Source organism: Elaeis guineensis, chromosome 8 (assembly GCF_000442705.2).
Source record: "Elaeis guineensis isolate ETL-2024a chromosome 8, EG11, whole genome shotgun sequence".
Classification (NCBI taxonomy): Eukaryota; Viridiplantae; Streptophyta; class Magnoliopsida; order Arecales; family Arecaceae; genus Elaeis; species Elaeis guineensis.
In genome coordinates, this window is record NC_026000.2 from 11,112,173 (window position 1) to 11,128,652 (window position 16,480).

The 16,480-nt window shown below is 36.4% G+C and overlaps 1 protein-coding gene across 1 annotated transcript; it reads right to left on the reverse strand.

The window, feature by feature from the left end:
* Positions 1-93: 93 nt before the first annotated feature.
* On the reverse strand, positions 94-11,364 carry LOC105050284 (ferredoxin-thioredoxin reductase catalytic chain, chloroplastic). The gene is made up of 6 exons (XM_010930235.4): positions 11,204-11,364; positions 9,100-9,212; positions 6,724-6,773; positions 6,534-6,605; positions 4,929-4,989; positions 94-734 (listed from the first exon to the last, which is right to left on the reverse strand). Exons 1-6 carry the CDS (start codon positions 11,298-11,300, stop codon positions 690-692), a joined length of 438 nt encoding a protein of 145 aa, XP_010928537.1. The 5' UTR covers positions 11,301-11,364; the 3' UTR covers positions 94-689.
* Positions 11,365-16,480: the final 5,116 nt, after the last annotated feature.

The window sequence follows — 16,480 nt, forward strand, 5'->3', positions numbered from 1 at the left end:
CCCTTTTTGATGGCCCTTCGTTTCACATCACAAGTCTCTGTTTAATAGGGATTCTGATTCTCTATCCTACTCTAACAAAGAATATGTCATCAATAGTGCAAATTATAGTTTTCCATGTTATATCAAAATTTTTCAGATGAGCACTCAAACAAGTGAAGAATGAGTCAGTCTAGCAGTGTCACCTGTCAGACATGATTAATTTACAAATGGTGAAGAAGTCATGCAAATAGAATGTTGCTTCTTAGCCCTGAACAATTCAAAACTATTTACACCCGAAGAGTTCTGCAAGTAAATTTCATTATATTGTCTGAAATATTTCCAGCGTTGAACACAAAAAATTGGTAGACAATTGTGTTTATACTGGACACTGCCACAAGTACCATAGCTGATGTGGCAAATGGACTGTCATTCTAGGAGATGCAGAACGTGGATGCTGCATTGTTCACCCTGTACGTCATCACATCAGCATGAATTTAAATTGTGAACGGGGGAAATTTTGTACTTGCTTTCCCCATGTGCAAATGAATCAGTGCTGCACCACCATAACCTTGAGATAATTTACATACTGCTATGCACTTGAGACAGAGAAATGAGAATGTCTGTCCATGATTATTATTTGGCTACAGCAAAGGCATACATGTAGGTTGCCCGCTCAACAGATAAAAGTACAGGGAAGAAAACAGTACTGGTTAAATTTTTGATGTTGCTTCTTTGATCTCTTCCAAGCTGATGGTCTACAAGAGAAGCAAAAAACAGGATGAGCAAAAAAGATTGACACACGCACACACAAACCTGCATGCACACACACAGGTATGCACGCGCACAGACAGATAATACACACACACACACACACACCACCACTGTACTTGGATAGTAGTTTGAATGAAAGAAAAATGGTCTCTCCAATGAAAGTCTACACCAATGCATCAAATTCTTTTTGGTCACCATTGAAATGGAAAAAAAAAAAAAAAAAAAAAAAAAAAAAAAAAAATATATATATATATATATATATATATATATATAGAAGAAAGGGGAAAACTTTCACACAGGGAGAGAATGAAGCCAAATAGCTAGAAAAGGATAACCTGTGATTTACTAGAGCTATCAACATATTCTTCTAGCTTGGCATAAACTATTTCATTGCCTCAGGATTCGGCGAGTAGAAATAGGGAATGAAGTCACTAGACAGATTTAGTAGATTCCCACTCTTCTAGAGGGATCATCTAGAAAGCAAGTAGCTTTGGATGCATTTAGACAGAAAAGCAAATGTAGATTTTATTTTATTAAAAGGACCAGCTTCATAGCAGTGCACCTGGACGACCTAAAATCTTGGATCAGATCTATGAAAACAAAGCCAAAAAAATGTTGAAAACAATTATGCGAGAGCAACGATAACCTGATAATATCCACTATACAACCATTAACTAAAATATGTCTACGGTTAACTAATTGCCTAGCTCCAGGAACGGTCGAAGCCATACCCAATCAAAAAAGGAAGTAATCCAAATGCATCTAAGTTCCAAACAGTAGAGAAAGCCAGGATTTGTGTCTGACTGCTATAAATGGATGGATCAATTTAACTACATTTTGATGACCGACTGCCTTCCCTTGGACCTTCCATTTTGTTTTCTAGATTGACTAATCTTTACCTCAAAAGAGCTTGTTAACGATTGATACAAGTTTAGTGAAGTAATGGAGGATGGATTCTCTAGTCTCACTCTTTCTTGACAATATCATCCTACAATTCCTTTTTAAACCTTTATAGATTCATCCAAGCATATCCGGAATCACCACAATTTGAACTAGTTCTTGGTTAGACAACTAACTATGTAAAGACTTGCCTTTGGGAAGCTAATCACTTTTCCCAAAATGGGAACCTCTCAAAAAGGATGAACTTTATGCTGAGCATCAAGGTTTCAAATCTCGTGGAATGGGGGCGTCTCAGTTTTTGCCCGGAACAGGATGCCCTGCATCCCGCCCCGTCGGGCATCCTGATGGCCGTCTCGATCGGGCATCCTGATGGCTGTCCTGGCGCAAAATGAAGTCACGGGCGTAGATTTTTTTTTCTTTTTAAGATAAGGACGAGGCTGTGCTTCGCATGATATCCCACCTCCATATTGCATGCACAGGTGCAATTGGACCGCACAAATTCCACGGCGCCATGCTACCCCTTGTATTTCACCGATTCCAGATTGCACACTCTCCACCATGTCCCATGCAAATCCTACGGTGGATAACACGCCACGCTACCCTTTGTATTTCACCGATTCCGGATTGTACACCATCCATCGTGCATATCCTTCGGGATTTGCCCTGAGTGGCTGCATCTGGAGCGGCCGCATGAGAGCCTGAAGGCTCCATGTCTCTGAGCCCTAATTCCTTCCCTTCCGCCGCTGCCTCCGGTCCTCTCTCTTCCCTCCTCCCTCTCCAGCCTCTCAATTGGCTCTCTCCCGACGTGCTCTCCTCTCCTGGCCTCCCGACGTGCTCTCCTCTCGAAAAAACAGAGTAGAAGGAGAAGACAGTGCTCCCTCCAGCAATGATGCCGACGCCGACTCGCCAGCAGAAAAAAAAGAGGTTGGTACCCCTCTCGACTTCTCCTTCATTCTTCTCCCCGTTCGAAGCATCATCACCCAAAAAAAAAAAAAAAAGGACGTGACCGAGACAGCCGGGACCAAGGTCGGAAGTGTGTTTCAGGATCTCGCACCCGCCCTTGGTGTCGAAATGCCAAAGGAACAGGATGGGACAGCCGAGATGGCCCCTGTCCCGTCGAGACTTAAATCCTTGCTTAGCATAAATGTTGACAAAGAAAAATAACTAATTTTATATTAGTATTTGTCATCTTGGTTATACAATTTCAAAAACAATGAACAAATATTTCAGATGAAGACTACCTAAGCTAATTTTGAAAAGAGCAAAGAGTCTGCATGGAAATAGGAATACATCCTAATTTTCTAACAAATTCTTGCATTCAATGAGAAATCAGAAGCATGATGATATATTAGTCCCCAAGGCTAAAAGCTTAAGAAAAATTGTTTTGCTTCAACCCCACAAAGATCTTGGATAAGGCATTTTTGATGATTTTTTTTTTGAAAAATAATTTATGGCAGCACTACCAGTTCCATTAAACCTGATAGAGAATCAAGGAAGAGAAACCGACTGTCCGACAAAAAGGAGAATCCCACTAAAAAACATCCGCACTTTACAGATTAGTAATTGAAAATATATAAAGTTAAAAAAAAAAAAACTTTTCACTACTTGTTTCAGGCAGAATTATTGCACAATGACTATAATTCCATTTTCAGAGGACATCTGAGACAAGCCATTTGATCTTTGTATATTATTGTATGCACAATCTTTTTAACTAACATTCTGACTCACATAAACCACTTGCCCTTGTTGTTCTAGGCACACTATAATTATTTTTTTTTCAATGTTTAAAGTGATGGCCTACATCATTTAAAATGGATAAAGAAAGAGTCCTGAAGGACCAAAATTACTCTGGTGGTCATAAAATTATGGTTAAGGCCCAAAAGTTATAAACTCTTGCATTCTCTTTTCCACATGTCTAGGGCTTATGCAGTCACCCTCAAATTGAGATATTGATCCATTGCAGTTTTCTTGCATAAAAATCTGAAATAGATTCATGTGTAGGCATTTGCCCCCATATCTGACTAAACTCAGTTCTCCGACTACATGTGTGTTTGATCATCCAAAATTGGATCTTCACTGCCAAGGAATCTGCATGGTCACAAAAACATCACAGATTCTTTTCTCCACTTCATCTGTATGAGAAGGGTGCGCAATGTAAAAAGGTGCTTCTCTTATAATTAGTGACTGACAAATGTCTTGGCAACTTTCTTTGAAGAACAGGGCTGGGATGAATTCTGACTGAATGGACATGAGGGCAGAATCAAACCGGTCTGTCCTATCAACATGACCTTCACAACTCAACCAGTTGGCAAGTAGGAAAATGTCAAGGCAAATAAGATAATCATGCAGAAATAAAAATGTTGAGATAGACGTAAAATTATGAAGGATAGAGTAAGAAACAACTACACTAGAAAGCCATAGAGCCAGGAAACCACCATGCTATATTTTTTTTATACATCATATAAATAATAACATACTGAACAAGCCTCATTCATCAATCTAGGTAGACTGTGTGGGTTTCTCATTTCATATTCAACGCCAAGCCCTTTGAAATAGAAAGTTTTGCCATTTACAATATTTTCATTCAGATATTCTGGGTCTTCCCTCTTTTCTAACCCTGCAACTTGTATTGAAGATGCGCTCCTCACTAGATCAAGCTGGTCCATAATACACATGACCAAATCATCATATATACTACCTATTCTACCTTTTATAACTTCTACTTGTAAATTTATTCTAACACACTTAGTTGTAACTCTATCCTTATTGGTTATTCTGCTGATTCAGCACAATAAAAACATATAACTTTTGTTCATGGGGTCTACTTGCAGCCCATGTTTTTATTCATATGAATAAAGATGGCCTAGAAAGTTTGCATAGTATTCCGAGTCTCAAAGATAACACTCCTATACAAAGACAGGAAGCAGGTACCTAAAGAGAACCATTTGCATAATATTATCATCCTATATAAATCTTCAAAATACTGTATCTATTAAAAAGAGATCATGAGTAAAAATTAAATAAGTAAAATATCTGATGAGTTGGAAATGACTACATTATTAGTTTAGCTAGAAATAAAAGCAAAAGCAGAGGCAAGTTTCCGGAGTAGATGCATGGCCTACCATACACAATGCTTATTGAAGGTGTCACCTATGGTATATGTTAAGCACGTGAATTACACTATGGCCTTTTCGTGGTTAATGCCCTTTGTATCACTAAAGAATTACTCTAAAAAAATTATTTAGAAAATAAAAGAATAGCAATTGCAAATCACATGCCTGTTCTGTCCCAGCAAAATCATTATCAGGGTTGAGAAAAAGCATACAATGGCACTCCTTCCTGCAAAAAAAGAAAAAGAAAAAAATTGCAGATATCAATAGAAAACCCAAAAGATTGCTGCATATCATCAAAAAATAAGTAAATTATACAATGCACACCAAGTTCAAATTGATATTTAACTTTCTTTCCCTTCTATATATTAAAAAAAAGAATCAATTTGGTAATAAGACCATATCGCAAATCTTTTAAATAGATGCAGTATTATTTCAGAATCCAAGCTAATTAAAATTAATACCTACCAATAAACATTAGCCTACATAAGTAATTCTTCGCACGAGATATGGTAACATAATGACATAAAAGCAGTGCAGTTTTTTTTTTTTTTTGGACGGTACTTCACCTTCAAACAGTGTCCTAGCATAAAATAACCATATTAGAGGTTAAGCTATTCATAGCTGTGAGAATTGCAAGGAAATATACAGAATATACCCAACAAAAATTGCCACTTGCCAGTCTGTACATACAGAATTTGTGTATTCAGTATTTTTACTAATTTGATAAGAAAATTATGTTAAATCAGGCCAAAAGACAAAAAACAATGTCATAATAATAGCAGAAGACAATGTCTTACACCAAATCAATAAGCGATTTCTCCCTTGTTCTTTTTGATGCTAATTAATTTGGCAAGTTGCCAGCAGAACTAAGAGCACGTCCAACTCCTCTCCAACTCAAAATCTCTAATTTAGCCATGGGCAAAATCCTGTAAGGTCCTACTCCACTCCTGAACAACAGCATAAGTAATAATATCTGCAAATCCATGCTTGATGGTGGCATCTGTAGAGGGGATTTCCTAGGCCTCCTCAAAGTCCTAAAATTTGGGTCTAAGATCTCATAAATTCAAAAAGAAGTCGATCTGATTTTTGGTTAAATCGGACATATAATCAGTCTTCATCAATGATAAAAATATCCCTTTAAAAATACTACCAAACCAAATGAAAAGCAAACAGGACACATGTCAAAGACTACGTGGAAGAAGAGATGAGAGTAAAAGGAAGAGCCAGGATGAAAAGAAGAGGCTGAAGTAGGTTAGAAAGAAGATAACTACATGAAGGGAATGATCAAATTCTCTGGTACTTCAGGCAACCACCTGGGGTGGCTGAATCATGATAGCTAATAAATTTCTTATGTTACAAAATTCAATGTAAATGGGCAAAACAAATATAACCCCTGCAAAGCCAATAAAAACAGTAAATATAATGAGAAGCCCAGGAAACTACAAAACAACATACAGAAAAAATTAAGCATGCAAGTTGGTGCATTAATTTCTTCTGCAGTGGACTTAGAAGATGGAACACTTAAATTGTAACTTGCATTATTGAAAATCCTCTCTTAAAATATCCCCAACTGCATCATAGTATTTTAATGTTCTTCAGTCTTTCTCAAAAATGTCAACCGCACACATAAGCATATGCGCATGCACAACACACACAACCACCGACCCCCCCCCCCCCCACAACACACACACACAGAATTTTCAGGACATATAGAATTCTAGAGAAATTGGCATACAGGGAATCAGACTCTGTTTAAAGAAGAGACCACACCTCTCTCGCATAGGTACACATGGACAGTTCCAAAATCCCTGTCCTACTTCAGCAGCTTTGTCATCATAATGCCTGATATATAAGTCACAAGGAAACGAATCTCGGGGATATAATTAACCAATTAACTCAAATAGCAAGAAGTAAATAAAACAAGTAAAACAAGAGCTTCAGAGATGAATAAAATAGTTACCTACAAGGACAGAGTGGTGCTCCAAGAGAATCTTTATGATCAGCAAGCCCCTGTTTGAGACAGTATTTCTTAGACCAACAAAATGCTTTCTCAAAACAACTATAAACATCATATAGCAAAACTTTCACATCTTGACCGATTGCATTAACCAAATTTGCCATGCGCATCCTGCAGTTCAATGCATTATGCAAAAGGTGTGACAGGAGATTTTGCAGTTGACAAAATGCTGCAACATAAAGAATTTGAAAGTATTCTATGCTGCAAATTTCAACCTCACCCTCAAAAAAAGAAAAAAAAAAAAAGGAAAGAAGAAAGATAGAGAGAGAAAGGAAAAAACATGAGATTTAGTCAAATATTTGCCACACAATAAGAGGTTGAAGGAGGAAAGGTTAGTGTTGATGGCTCTGTTAGGGGCCGTACCAGGAGAACCATGATAGTTCTTTTCTTTTCTCTCTTTTTTTTTTTTTTTTGCTTTTTCCCTTCGTCCTTTTGTGTGAGATGTGTGTGCGTGTGGCTCTTGGGGGGTGGGACATGGCGGTGATCTGATGACTGTATCATAAGTATCTGAAGTTGCCTATCAAGAAAAAATTTACAAAAATATTCCAAGAATAATAGTAATACCTCAGGTCCTATACACAGCTTTCTTTGAAAATATATAGTAGACTTTACTGCCTCTACTAAAAGGTGTTAAAATCTCCTCTTTGACAAATTTTATTATTAAAACTTGACTAACAGTCCTGAAATTGGTACATGATATTGGAGGAAACTACACTTCAGAAAGGGGGAGAAGAGGTTGGTGGAGGCGGATTTGAGGCTAAAGGGCCTGAGGGGCTGGGAGGTGATCAAGGACAGAAGGCAAACAACAGCAGGAAAAGGGAATGAGGTGAAGAAGTTCTTTTCTATTTTTAAGAAGGGAATGGGCTAAAGGGCTGGATTGAGTTAGGGACATGTTGTGAAGGCAATTATGGAGTTCAGAGAAAAGGAGCCAGGAATTTGGGCAGCGTTGGTAGTAGGCTCTAGCTGCATGTAAAAAAATGCAAAAGATTTTTTTGCAATGGCTAAACAAAACTGTTCTTGAACAATGGCCTATAAATTACTACAAACCACCAATAATAATAATACTCATTAACAGTCAAATACTATAGTGGTTCAACACATGCACCACTAAATTCATATTGACAGGTGGTCATTTTCCAACACCAATGCAGATATAGTTAATAACATCATGATGCAGGATGAATATAGATATCAGGCAGACAAAGCTTGCCACTGTCTATATGGAAGTAGCAAGCTTCTGGAAGGCACAAGTTCCACGTATATAGGACTTAGAAAGGCCTCTTTAAATACTACAACTGATATTTCATGGCTCTCAGCCAAATTCTAATGTTTCATCATCAAAAAGTAGCAGAAAGCTATAGCTGTAATTGAATGACAATTTATTCAGATTTTTGGAATTTTAGTCAAATTAGGAGTCCTTTATTTAGAATTTGGGTCTGACTGAAAGACATCTAAAGTTAGATTTACTAAGAGTCTACTTACATAGCTTGAAAAGAGCTGTAAATGCAACTTTCATAATTTGAGTATTATGGATTATTGATTCATCATAGTGGATTCTATACTTCCCTAAAATCCCTTCTATTACTTCTCCTCTCTTCTTCTATCCCAGTGTTTTTGTACTCCTCAAGATCTTAAAGACCTTCTATGTCTCTCTGTGCTGTGTTACCTTTCCCCTTAATCATGGGCAATGGTGGACCAATAAGTCTCACCTTAAAGCCCCCCTTTCTTGTAATGCGACTTTCTGAAAAATATGGCAGAAGCAACTAACACTTTATATAGCTTGCCCCTTTTTGAGGGCTTAAGTTTCCGACAAAAAGCAAGTGTATCTTCATTATAATCAGAATCAGAAAAATCCAAAATGAATTTCAAATCATGGAAAGTTCAATTGGATGAAAGCCTCCAGGAGACAAAAGTGATTGAAGATGCACTTTCTTGCTAGCAGTTGTTTTATAGCAGACCCTTGTATTGCCTACATTGTATATCATGTGCCAAAAACAAAACTTACTTACACAGAAAACACAAATTACGCAAGTTTAAGAATGTTCCCTAGTTCAACTAGAATTAACAATGGATTTTCAATATCTAAAAACAAATGGATTTCTCCACAACAAACTAGATGTCAGTTAACATGTTATAGCAAACATACTATACCAAGGCTGTACATTCTACAGTATCCCCAATCTATATTTATAGATCAGACATCTAGACAAACATTAACTATATGGCTCATATATATGGCAAAAAAAAGGATTTAGTACTACATTCATGTGAGGCCTAAAAGTTACTAAAAAATATACCCCACCCAGTGTTTAAATGTACCTTGATGACAACAGAGGTCACTCCCTTATCAACACAGAAATATGTTCCAGATTGCCGAGCATACTTCTCTGAGAACTTCCTCATTATTTCAACAGACTTCTCAGAAGGCTCAACTGCATATATCACAGTGTCAAAACTCTGTAGCATCTTTTTATATACCAAATATTCAGCATGAAAGAGAATCATTGGAAAGGTTAATACAAATTTCATTAGTATTATTTTCCAACTTTGTCTCATGTATTGCACATGAAAATAATATCAATGATATCATGTTCTTCATTTGTCTGACTATGTGTTTTATCATGCTTAGACCAAATCTTCAAGTTATAAACACTGGTAATAAGTCTGAACTCTTTTGATATGCAAATATATCATAAATAAGCTGAACCTGAATAAAGAAGTATCTTTTGTTCTAGCATTGCACATCTATCATACATTAAAGCATATATCCAATCAACTCAATAAAAGACATGAACTGTCCTTAGGGTACATTTATAAACATCAATAAGCATGTTTTAAGAAGTACCAAAATAGGAAACAAATGCAGGGATCTAGGTTATTAAAAAACCAAAATAGGAAACAAATGCAGGGATCTAGGTCATTAAAAAACCTCAATTATAACTTTTAGGTAATCAACCACATTTTTTTTCTAGGCACAAGAATTTAGTAATTAGCACTGCAAGTTCTTTGTAGTATAGAATTGGATTCTTTTTCATTAAGGGACTCATAGCTGCATTAGTAAAGATAATGATAAGATGGACCATAACACCGTGCGACATACCCTTCTAATACAGGTGCCAAGTGAAGTGGGGCCTGAGAAGAGGCACATCCCCCCTGCCTCCCCACTAGATCCATATTTTTGCCTTCCCTACCAAGTCACACTCATGCCCCACTACCCTTCAACTCATGGGATCACCCACTGAGCTCCCCGCCAGCCCATCTAGAAATGCCTGAGAACAAACACCCCACTTACAGTCTGGTTGAATGATATCAAGCCAAAGCCATAATTCCCAATCTTCTACTGCCTTGGGTGCCTTTATTGGAGCTCCATCTTAGGTGGCTAGTGTATTGCTCTTTTGGTCACCCTGTTTGATACCACAGCCAGCTTTAATTTAAGGAAGAAATGAAAAAAGAAAAAAGCAAAGACAAACGAATGTACAATCTGGATCTTTACATTTCATCCCACCTCCTCCCACTAGCTGCAGCATCTCATTTCTCCAATGCTCTAAGGCGGGCAACCCGTGACCCTCTATCTCTCTCTCTCTCCATAAATATGGTAAATACATTTGCTACCACTTACAACCATATTAGTTCCATTGTGTTCTCTTGCAACCAACAACAACTAATGCGTCTCCTGTTACAGATTACTATTTTGTGAATGACCATACGCAACCATGTTGCATAAGTATTGATGAGGCAAAACCTCATAAATACACAAGAGATGTTCTTGATTCCTGCTGTTCTTCTATTGAGCTCTAAACTTATGATTTATGATAAAACCTGGTAACATAATCACTATCCTCAAATCAGACAAAAATGAGAATGCCCCAAAAAAATTCACAGCGTACATGATTGAGTACGTGACTTAAAGATATCCTATTATAGCATCACCCCGACAAATTCAGTAAAAACCACACACTTGCTGCCACATGAATCCGTCCTCATTTTATCCACCACAATAGATCGCAATTGGCAACACAACCTATGAAAAAAAAATGCTAATTTTCCAAACGATATTCCCTTGTTTATATACCTCACAATCACATTGACGATACACCCAAAACAGGAAATAAAACACAAATTTATCTTCACAATCCTCTATACATGAGCATCGATATCTCTTCATATTCTCCTTTCAACGATTCCAAAATATTCCTCTCCGGGAAACAAAACCCTTCAAGAACGCACACAAATCCTTAAAAATTCCAAAATATTCATCCTCACATTCCAACCCTTGCAATGCAAGTGAAATGCAATCCGAATTCTTGACGATTTCAAAAGCTTTTCTAGTTAAACCCTTGCCGATCTCAAGGTTTTGGGGCAGGAAGAAAAAAGGTAAATGGGCGGTGAAATTAAACAAGAAGACGAGATAAAGAAACGCGACCTTTAGCTCGGACTACAAGGCGGTGAGAACGTGAGGGCGACGAGGCGAGGTTAAAGATTGGGAGAGGGATGCCGTGGAGGGCGGTTTGGGTACTCATCGCGGCCAAATCTTGAAAAGAGACGATATCAGCTTCTCTCTTTTTGAAAGAAAGAAGCAAAATTCTTTGGGTTATAAATAAGGTGGATCCGGTAATAAAAATACGGGTAAAATTAAGAAGTATTTGATTTGTATTTGAAATTGAAATGAAAATAAAAATAAAAATAAATTAAAATTAAAATCGATCAAATTTTTTAAAAGATTTGATTCCTGATCGCAATCGAAATTAAAATTAAAATTTAAATTTAAAAAAAAATAAAAATAAATTCTATATAAATTAAGTCATTTTCATTTCACTTTAAAATTGAAATCAGAATGAAATTCTTCCTAACCAAATGATTGGAATAAGACCCCTATTCTCCCTAACCAAATATCTCTTTGATACTATATATATATATATATTAGATAATTAGTAGGAATTGAGACAGATTGATTCAAAAAAAAATCTCAAAGCAGATCCATCTCACCTTCGACTCATACCGAACTTATTTATTAATGGCTCATGGATGGTCATAAGTTGGATATAAATTAGATATCAGATTTGCAAATTAAAATGGTATCTTTTAGTTACGAGGCATATTGATCAAAATTAGATAAATTATTTTATAAGATAAATTTTTCAATGTTTTAGATTTATTTTTATTTAAAAAATTTAAATATAAATATTTAAATATTTTTATCAATTCTATTTAGTTAGATCTTATTTTAAGAAGTCTTATAACGTAAGTGGTCTAAAATGAGTTTTTCTTTTCTATTTTTGGTGATCTTGTAAAATAAGGTATTTGTGAGTCTGAGAATTTTGAATCAGGAGATAGCACCATAAATTCATGCCTTTGAAGTGAAAGATATTTATTGTTGCAATACTTTAAGGAGGTAGTTACAAATCATGTCACAAAACATATTTTATGCCCATTGAGCTTTAGGTTAGATGGTTATAAACTTTTATTCTTTTTCCCTTTCTGAATATGGTTTAAAATAATGGTTATTATAATATAATAGTCACTATAACAGCTTGGAATGGAGCTTGTTATTTTATGTGTAATAACAACAAGAATTTAAGTTATAATAATTGGACGGCCATTATTCTATTGTAAAGTTATCATACAATACAATATTACATCAAAAGAAAAAAGTTACCATACAATAAAAGACTACATCCATTATTTGATGTTTTTATTAGTCATCTAAATAAGATCATCTCTTTTAGAAGTCAAATTTTTGCAGCAACTAGAAAAATATTTTAATAAATATTGACATGCATAAAGGAATTGGAGTAAACTACTAGGTCCAATCCTTTGTCTTTAAAAGAGAGAAAAAGGCATCATCGTGCGCAAGTAGTATCATTATTTTACCATCGTTGACCATTACTTCTCATTCAAATGATAAATAATTATTGTTATAAAAGTTATTAATTTATTTCATTCAATGTAGTTCCGGCAAATAACATCCATGACTTCTATTATTATGATCAATAATAATAATAATAATTTTGGAGAGCGGTTATAAAGGGATTGTAACGTTATTAATTCTTTGTGCGGAGGAGAAGGTGGGCACGGAGTGACTTAATTGATAAAGTTATGTGAAAGCTGTTATCCGTAATATGGATTTGAATCCCGTATCATAAATTTAAAAAAGAATCGAGAGCTTAAAAATCCATCAAAAATAGCTACGCATATGAAAGATAACGGCGCAAGACTTGAACTAGTCCTGACACCGTGTGACGGGACCGCATACAATAAAGGGGATTAGTTAGGGACCTGAATCTAAAAAGTAGAAAGCAAGTGGTCCTACATTAAATTTCCCGTCTCGCGAACACCCATCGGAACCTAGGAAAAACTTACACCACAGTCCATGCCTTTAACATACTTTACAGTTAGGTCCTTCAATTATATTTTCAGCACATGAGATCCCTCTGCCGGCCCCAACCCTCCTCCCTTCCCCTCCTTCCTCCTCTCGTCCCCCACTTCACAAAACACCGAATCCCTCAAGCCTGAGGACGGCAAGGTGGATCCACCGAGAAACTATGAGCCCTACGCCGTGGAGGGAAACGTGAAGCAGTCCCCTGAGAAAGGCTTCAGGCGGCTCGAGAATATATAGACACACTCAGGTGGCCTAGGAGTGGAGGTGATCCCTCCCACTCGTATTACTTTTTCTTAACGTGGTGGCTCAAAACTATGGGTTTTTCTCATTCCTTTCCGTTGTTTGATCGAGTATATTTAATTTCCTTGGACCGTCTTGAGTGTATATTCTTCTTCTCCTCCTCCTCCTCCTCACTGGATCCAGTTTCACAAAAGTTTAGGAAATTTTGTTGATTAATTTAACCAAGTCATTTGGTTTTTCGTACCAACAGTACTTCATCTCGAAGGCTCTACTCCTGCTGTCAAAAAGTTTAGATTTTCCCCGTCCTCATTCTTTGATTGATTTGACATCTTCGAGTTCTGCAGCTGCTGCTGTGTTTTTTTTTTTATTCTTTTTGGACTTCAATGATGAACCATACGGCCTCGTTGACGACCAGTCATTTACTCCATTGGAAAAAGCTATCATCGGTCGCTGTTCATCAGTCTGGCGCCTAACTTGTCATCAAGGAGATGACTGAACTCATTTGGAAAGATGAGAGAGGATTCACAAGCAATTATAACAAGTTTGATCCAAATGCTTGGTAAAATAATACCAAAATTTATCTTCGATAAGATGTCTATTTTACATATTTGCATCACTGATTTCGAAATGTTAACATTAAATAAAGATGTTACAATATAACTGAAGTCTTTTCGTATAAAAATGGGCAGTCGTCATAAATAATTTTCATGACATTTTGAGATGATGAAAAGATTTTGCTGTTAAGTATGTCTTAATATTTCTTTAAAGAAACATAAAACAAGATGTGGACAGTAATCATACCTTAAAATGGTTAAAGAACCGAAGATGGCATAATTGTTTAAAGCCTATTAAATGTTAGTGGCAACGGATGCTCTACAACCCAAGTTGAGAATTCCAATAACTTGGGTGTATGACAGAATGAGAGGCTAAGAAAAGATGGGTGGATTTCCTTTCCTCTTTGTCAACCACCCCAAGTGAATTGGCCTGGAAACCCAAAATTTGCAGTGCCAATAGAAACCCACAACATAACGCAATTGTAGGAATCACCTGCTAATGAGATTGTAGAGGATTCGCATTAAGCTTTCATGAGTATAAGAGAAAAAAATAACAAAGAGAAGCAGCACTGGTAGTTTGAAACCCAAAAATGCACATGTAGAGTTCCAAGGCATGTTAAAATCTTGCAGCAATTAGTTGGTTAATAGTTGGGGAAGATAAATAGAGTTGGAGGAGAAGCCAATGTTGGGGGAGTAGATAGAGCAGCATCCACCATTGATACTGATATTTTATATCTATATCTGTTGCTTAAGAATTGAAAATAAATCCACAGTGACAGTGACATGCATCCATTTAGAATTCACTATCAAATGTTCTAATGTTCAATAACAAACCATACATACATAGTGACAATAGAAGAAAATGAAATATGTACCTTGCCTTCATCCAAAACATTGGCAACATAGAGAAATTCTCCATAGTAAAAGAACAACATGCTGCAAATTGGCGATTCTCAATCATCAATAATACACTTGGGCCATGGACTACTGGTAGGTGTGAAATGACACGCATGCCACATCATCATGTTCATGTTACAAGGGCTGATAGAATTTTGTCGATCGATGTGACATCATTTTGTCCATGCAAAGAAATTAAACAAACTTGGATGAGCGTGCATGTTGTAGGTTAATACTTGCATGACATAAAATAGGTCATTACAAGTTGCAAGAAAGAACAGTGTGTACTGATGAACACCCTTTGGGAGGTACTGGCTGTGGGGGTGGGAAGGTGGGGTTGGAATTAATGATTTGTCTAACCACAAATTATTGTACATTTGTGTGCCCGATCGATGGTAATGGCACCCTAAAAACAACTAGTTATCCAATTAATTGTTCAAGCACCACTCATAATGCAAACTAGATTTATTGGGAAGATTTCACAAGGTGGGGTAGAACCTTGAGAGACTTCTTTTTAGCTGAACAGAAGTCGCACTACATAAAGACAAAATGCAAACTTAAGCTGTTAGAGACCTCATAAGCATCATGATATGATACATATTACCTCCAGTTGGTTCATTGGGTTTAACCTTAATGAGGAAAAAGTAAAGGTGCCAACATATATACACCTTAATGTCCATCTCAGCACATTAAAAACAAGGCACATCCCATTTCTCCAAGATACAAGTATAAAAATATTCTCTTGTACCAGGAAGCTCTGACAACATACATGGATGGATCCATGAATTTTGCATCTCTACACTAGTAAGCATAGGTACAGACAAGAATAAGAGTGCACAGTATATATGCATATATATAGACGTGCCTGAAAGATCAAACAAACAAAATCAATTAGTGCTCATCATGCCTTCAAATGCAATGTAAAACATATGCTTGCATAAATTTTCTTAATTTTCTGTGCATGTACTTTATATCGAGTTTTTGTAAAGCAATACAGATGATCAAAGATTGACCTTATGGCTTCGGATTCACTAACTGATTGAATGATGATAATTCTAAATAGTATCTACCTTCTCATATAAAGATCAATTAAAACTATATCGGAGGGTTTATCAAAGGGACCTGCAGCTGAAAAGAAGTATTTCATGATCTCCCTCCTGATATTTTGTATTTGAATCAGAATGTAGAAGAGGAGAAAAAGAAAGAGAAGAGAGCTGCTCAATAATCCATGACCCATTCATCGTTATAGTAGTAGGTTCATTATACAAACTTTTCGCACTCAATATCCCAGAAATCTGAACATATATATCAAAATAGGATATCTTATCAGCAATTTCTTAATCATGCTTCGAAGAGAAAGCAGTTCCTTAATCATTAAACATGTAATTTTGTCTCAACAGTTCTAGGGCAGATGAAAGAATCGAAGATGTTATAAGATCTCCTCCCAAAGGGTGCAACACCAAAAGAGCTCTCTCTCTCTCCCCCCCTCACACACACACACGCTCCAAAAAAAAAAAAAAAAAAAGTAAGGCAAGAAAATCATGCAAGCCAAAGAACTAAAAATAGAAATAAAGCGATCCCAGACATTTCTTGGATCACCAAATTACATAATATCCAACATTAAATTGGC

Coding starts and splice junctions, on each gene's coding strand:
- LOC105050284 (XM_010930235.4), bottom strand. CDS start 11,300: ATGAGTACCCAAACCGCCCTCCACGGCATCCCTCTCCCAATCTTTAAC. Junction 9,213..11,203: donor CCTTGTAGTCCGAGCTAAAG/GTCGCGTTTCTT, acceptor TGATATATGCAG/TTGAGCCTTCTGAGAAGTCT. Junction 6,774..9,099: donor TGACCTCTGTTGTCATCAAG/GTACATTTAAAC, acceptor TGTCTCAAACAG/GGGCTTGCTGATCATAAAGA.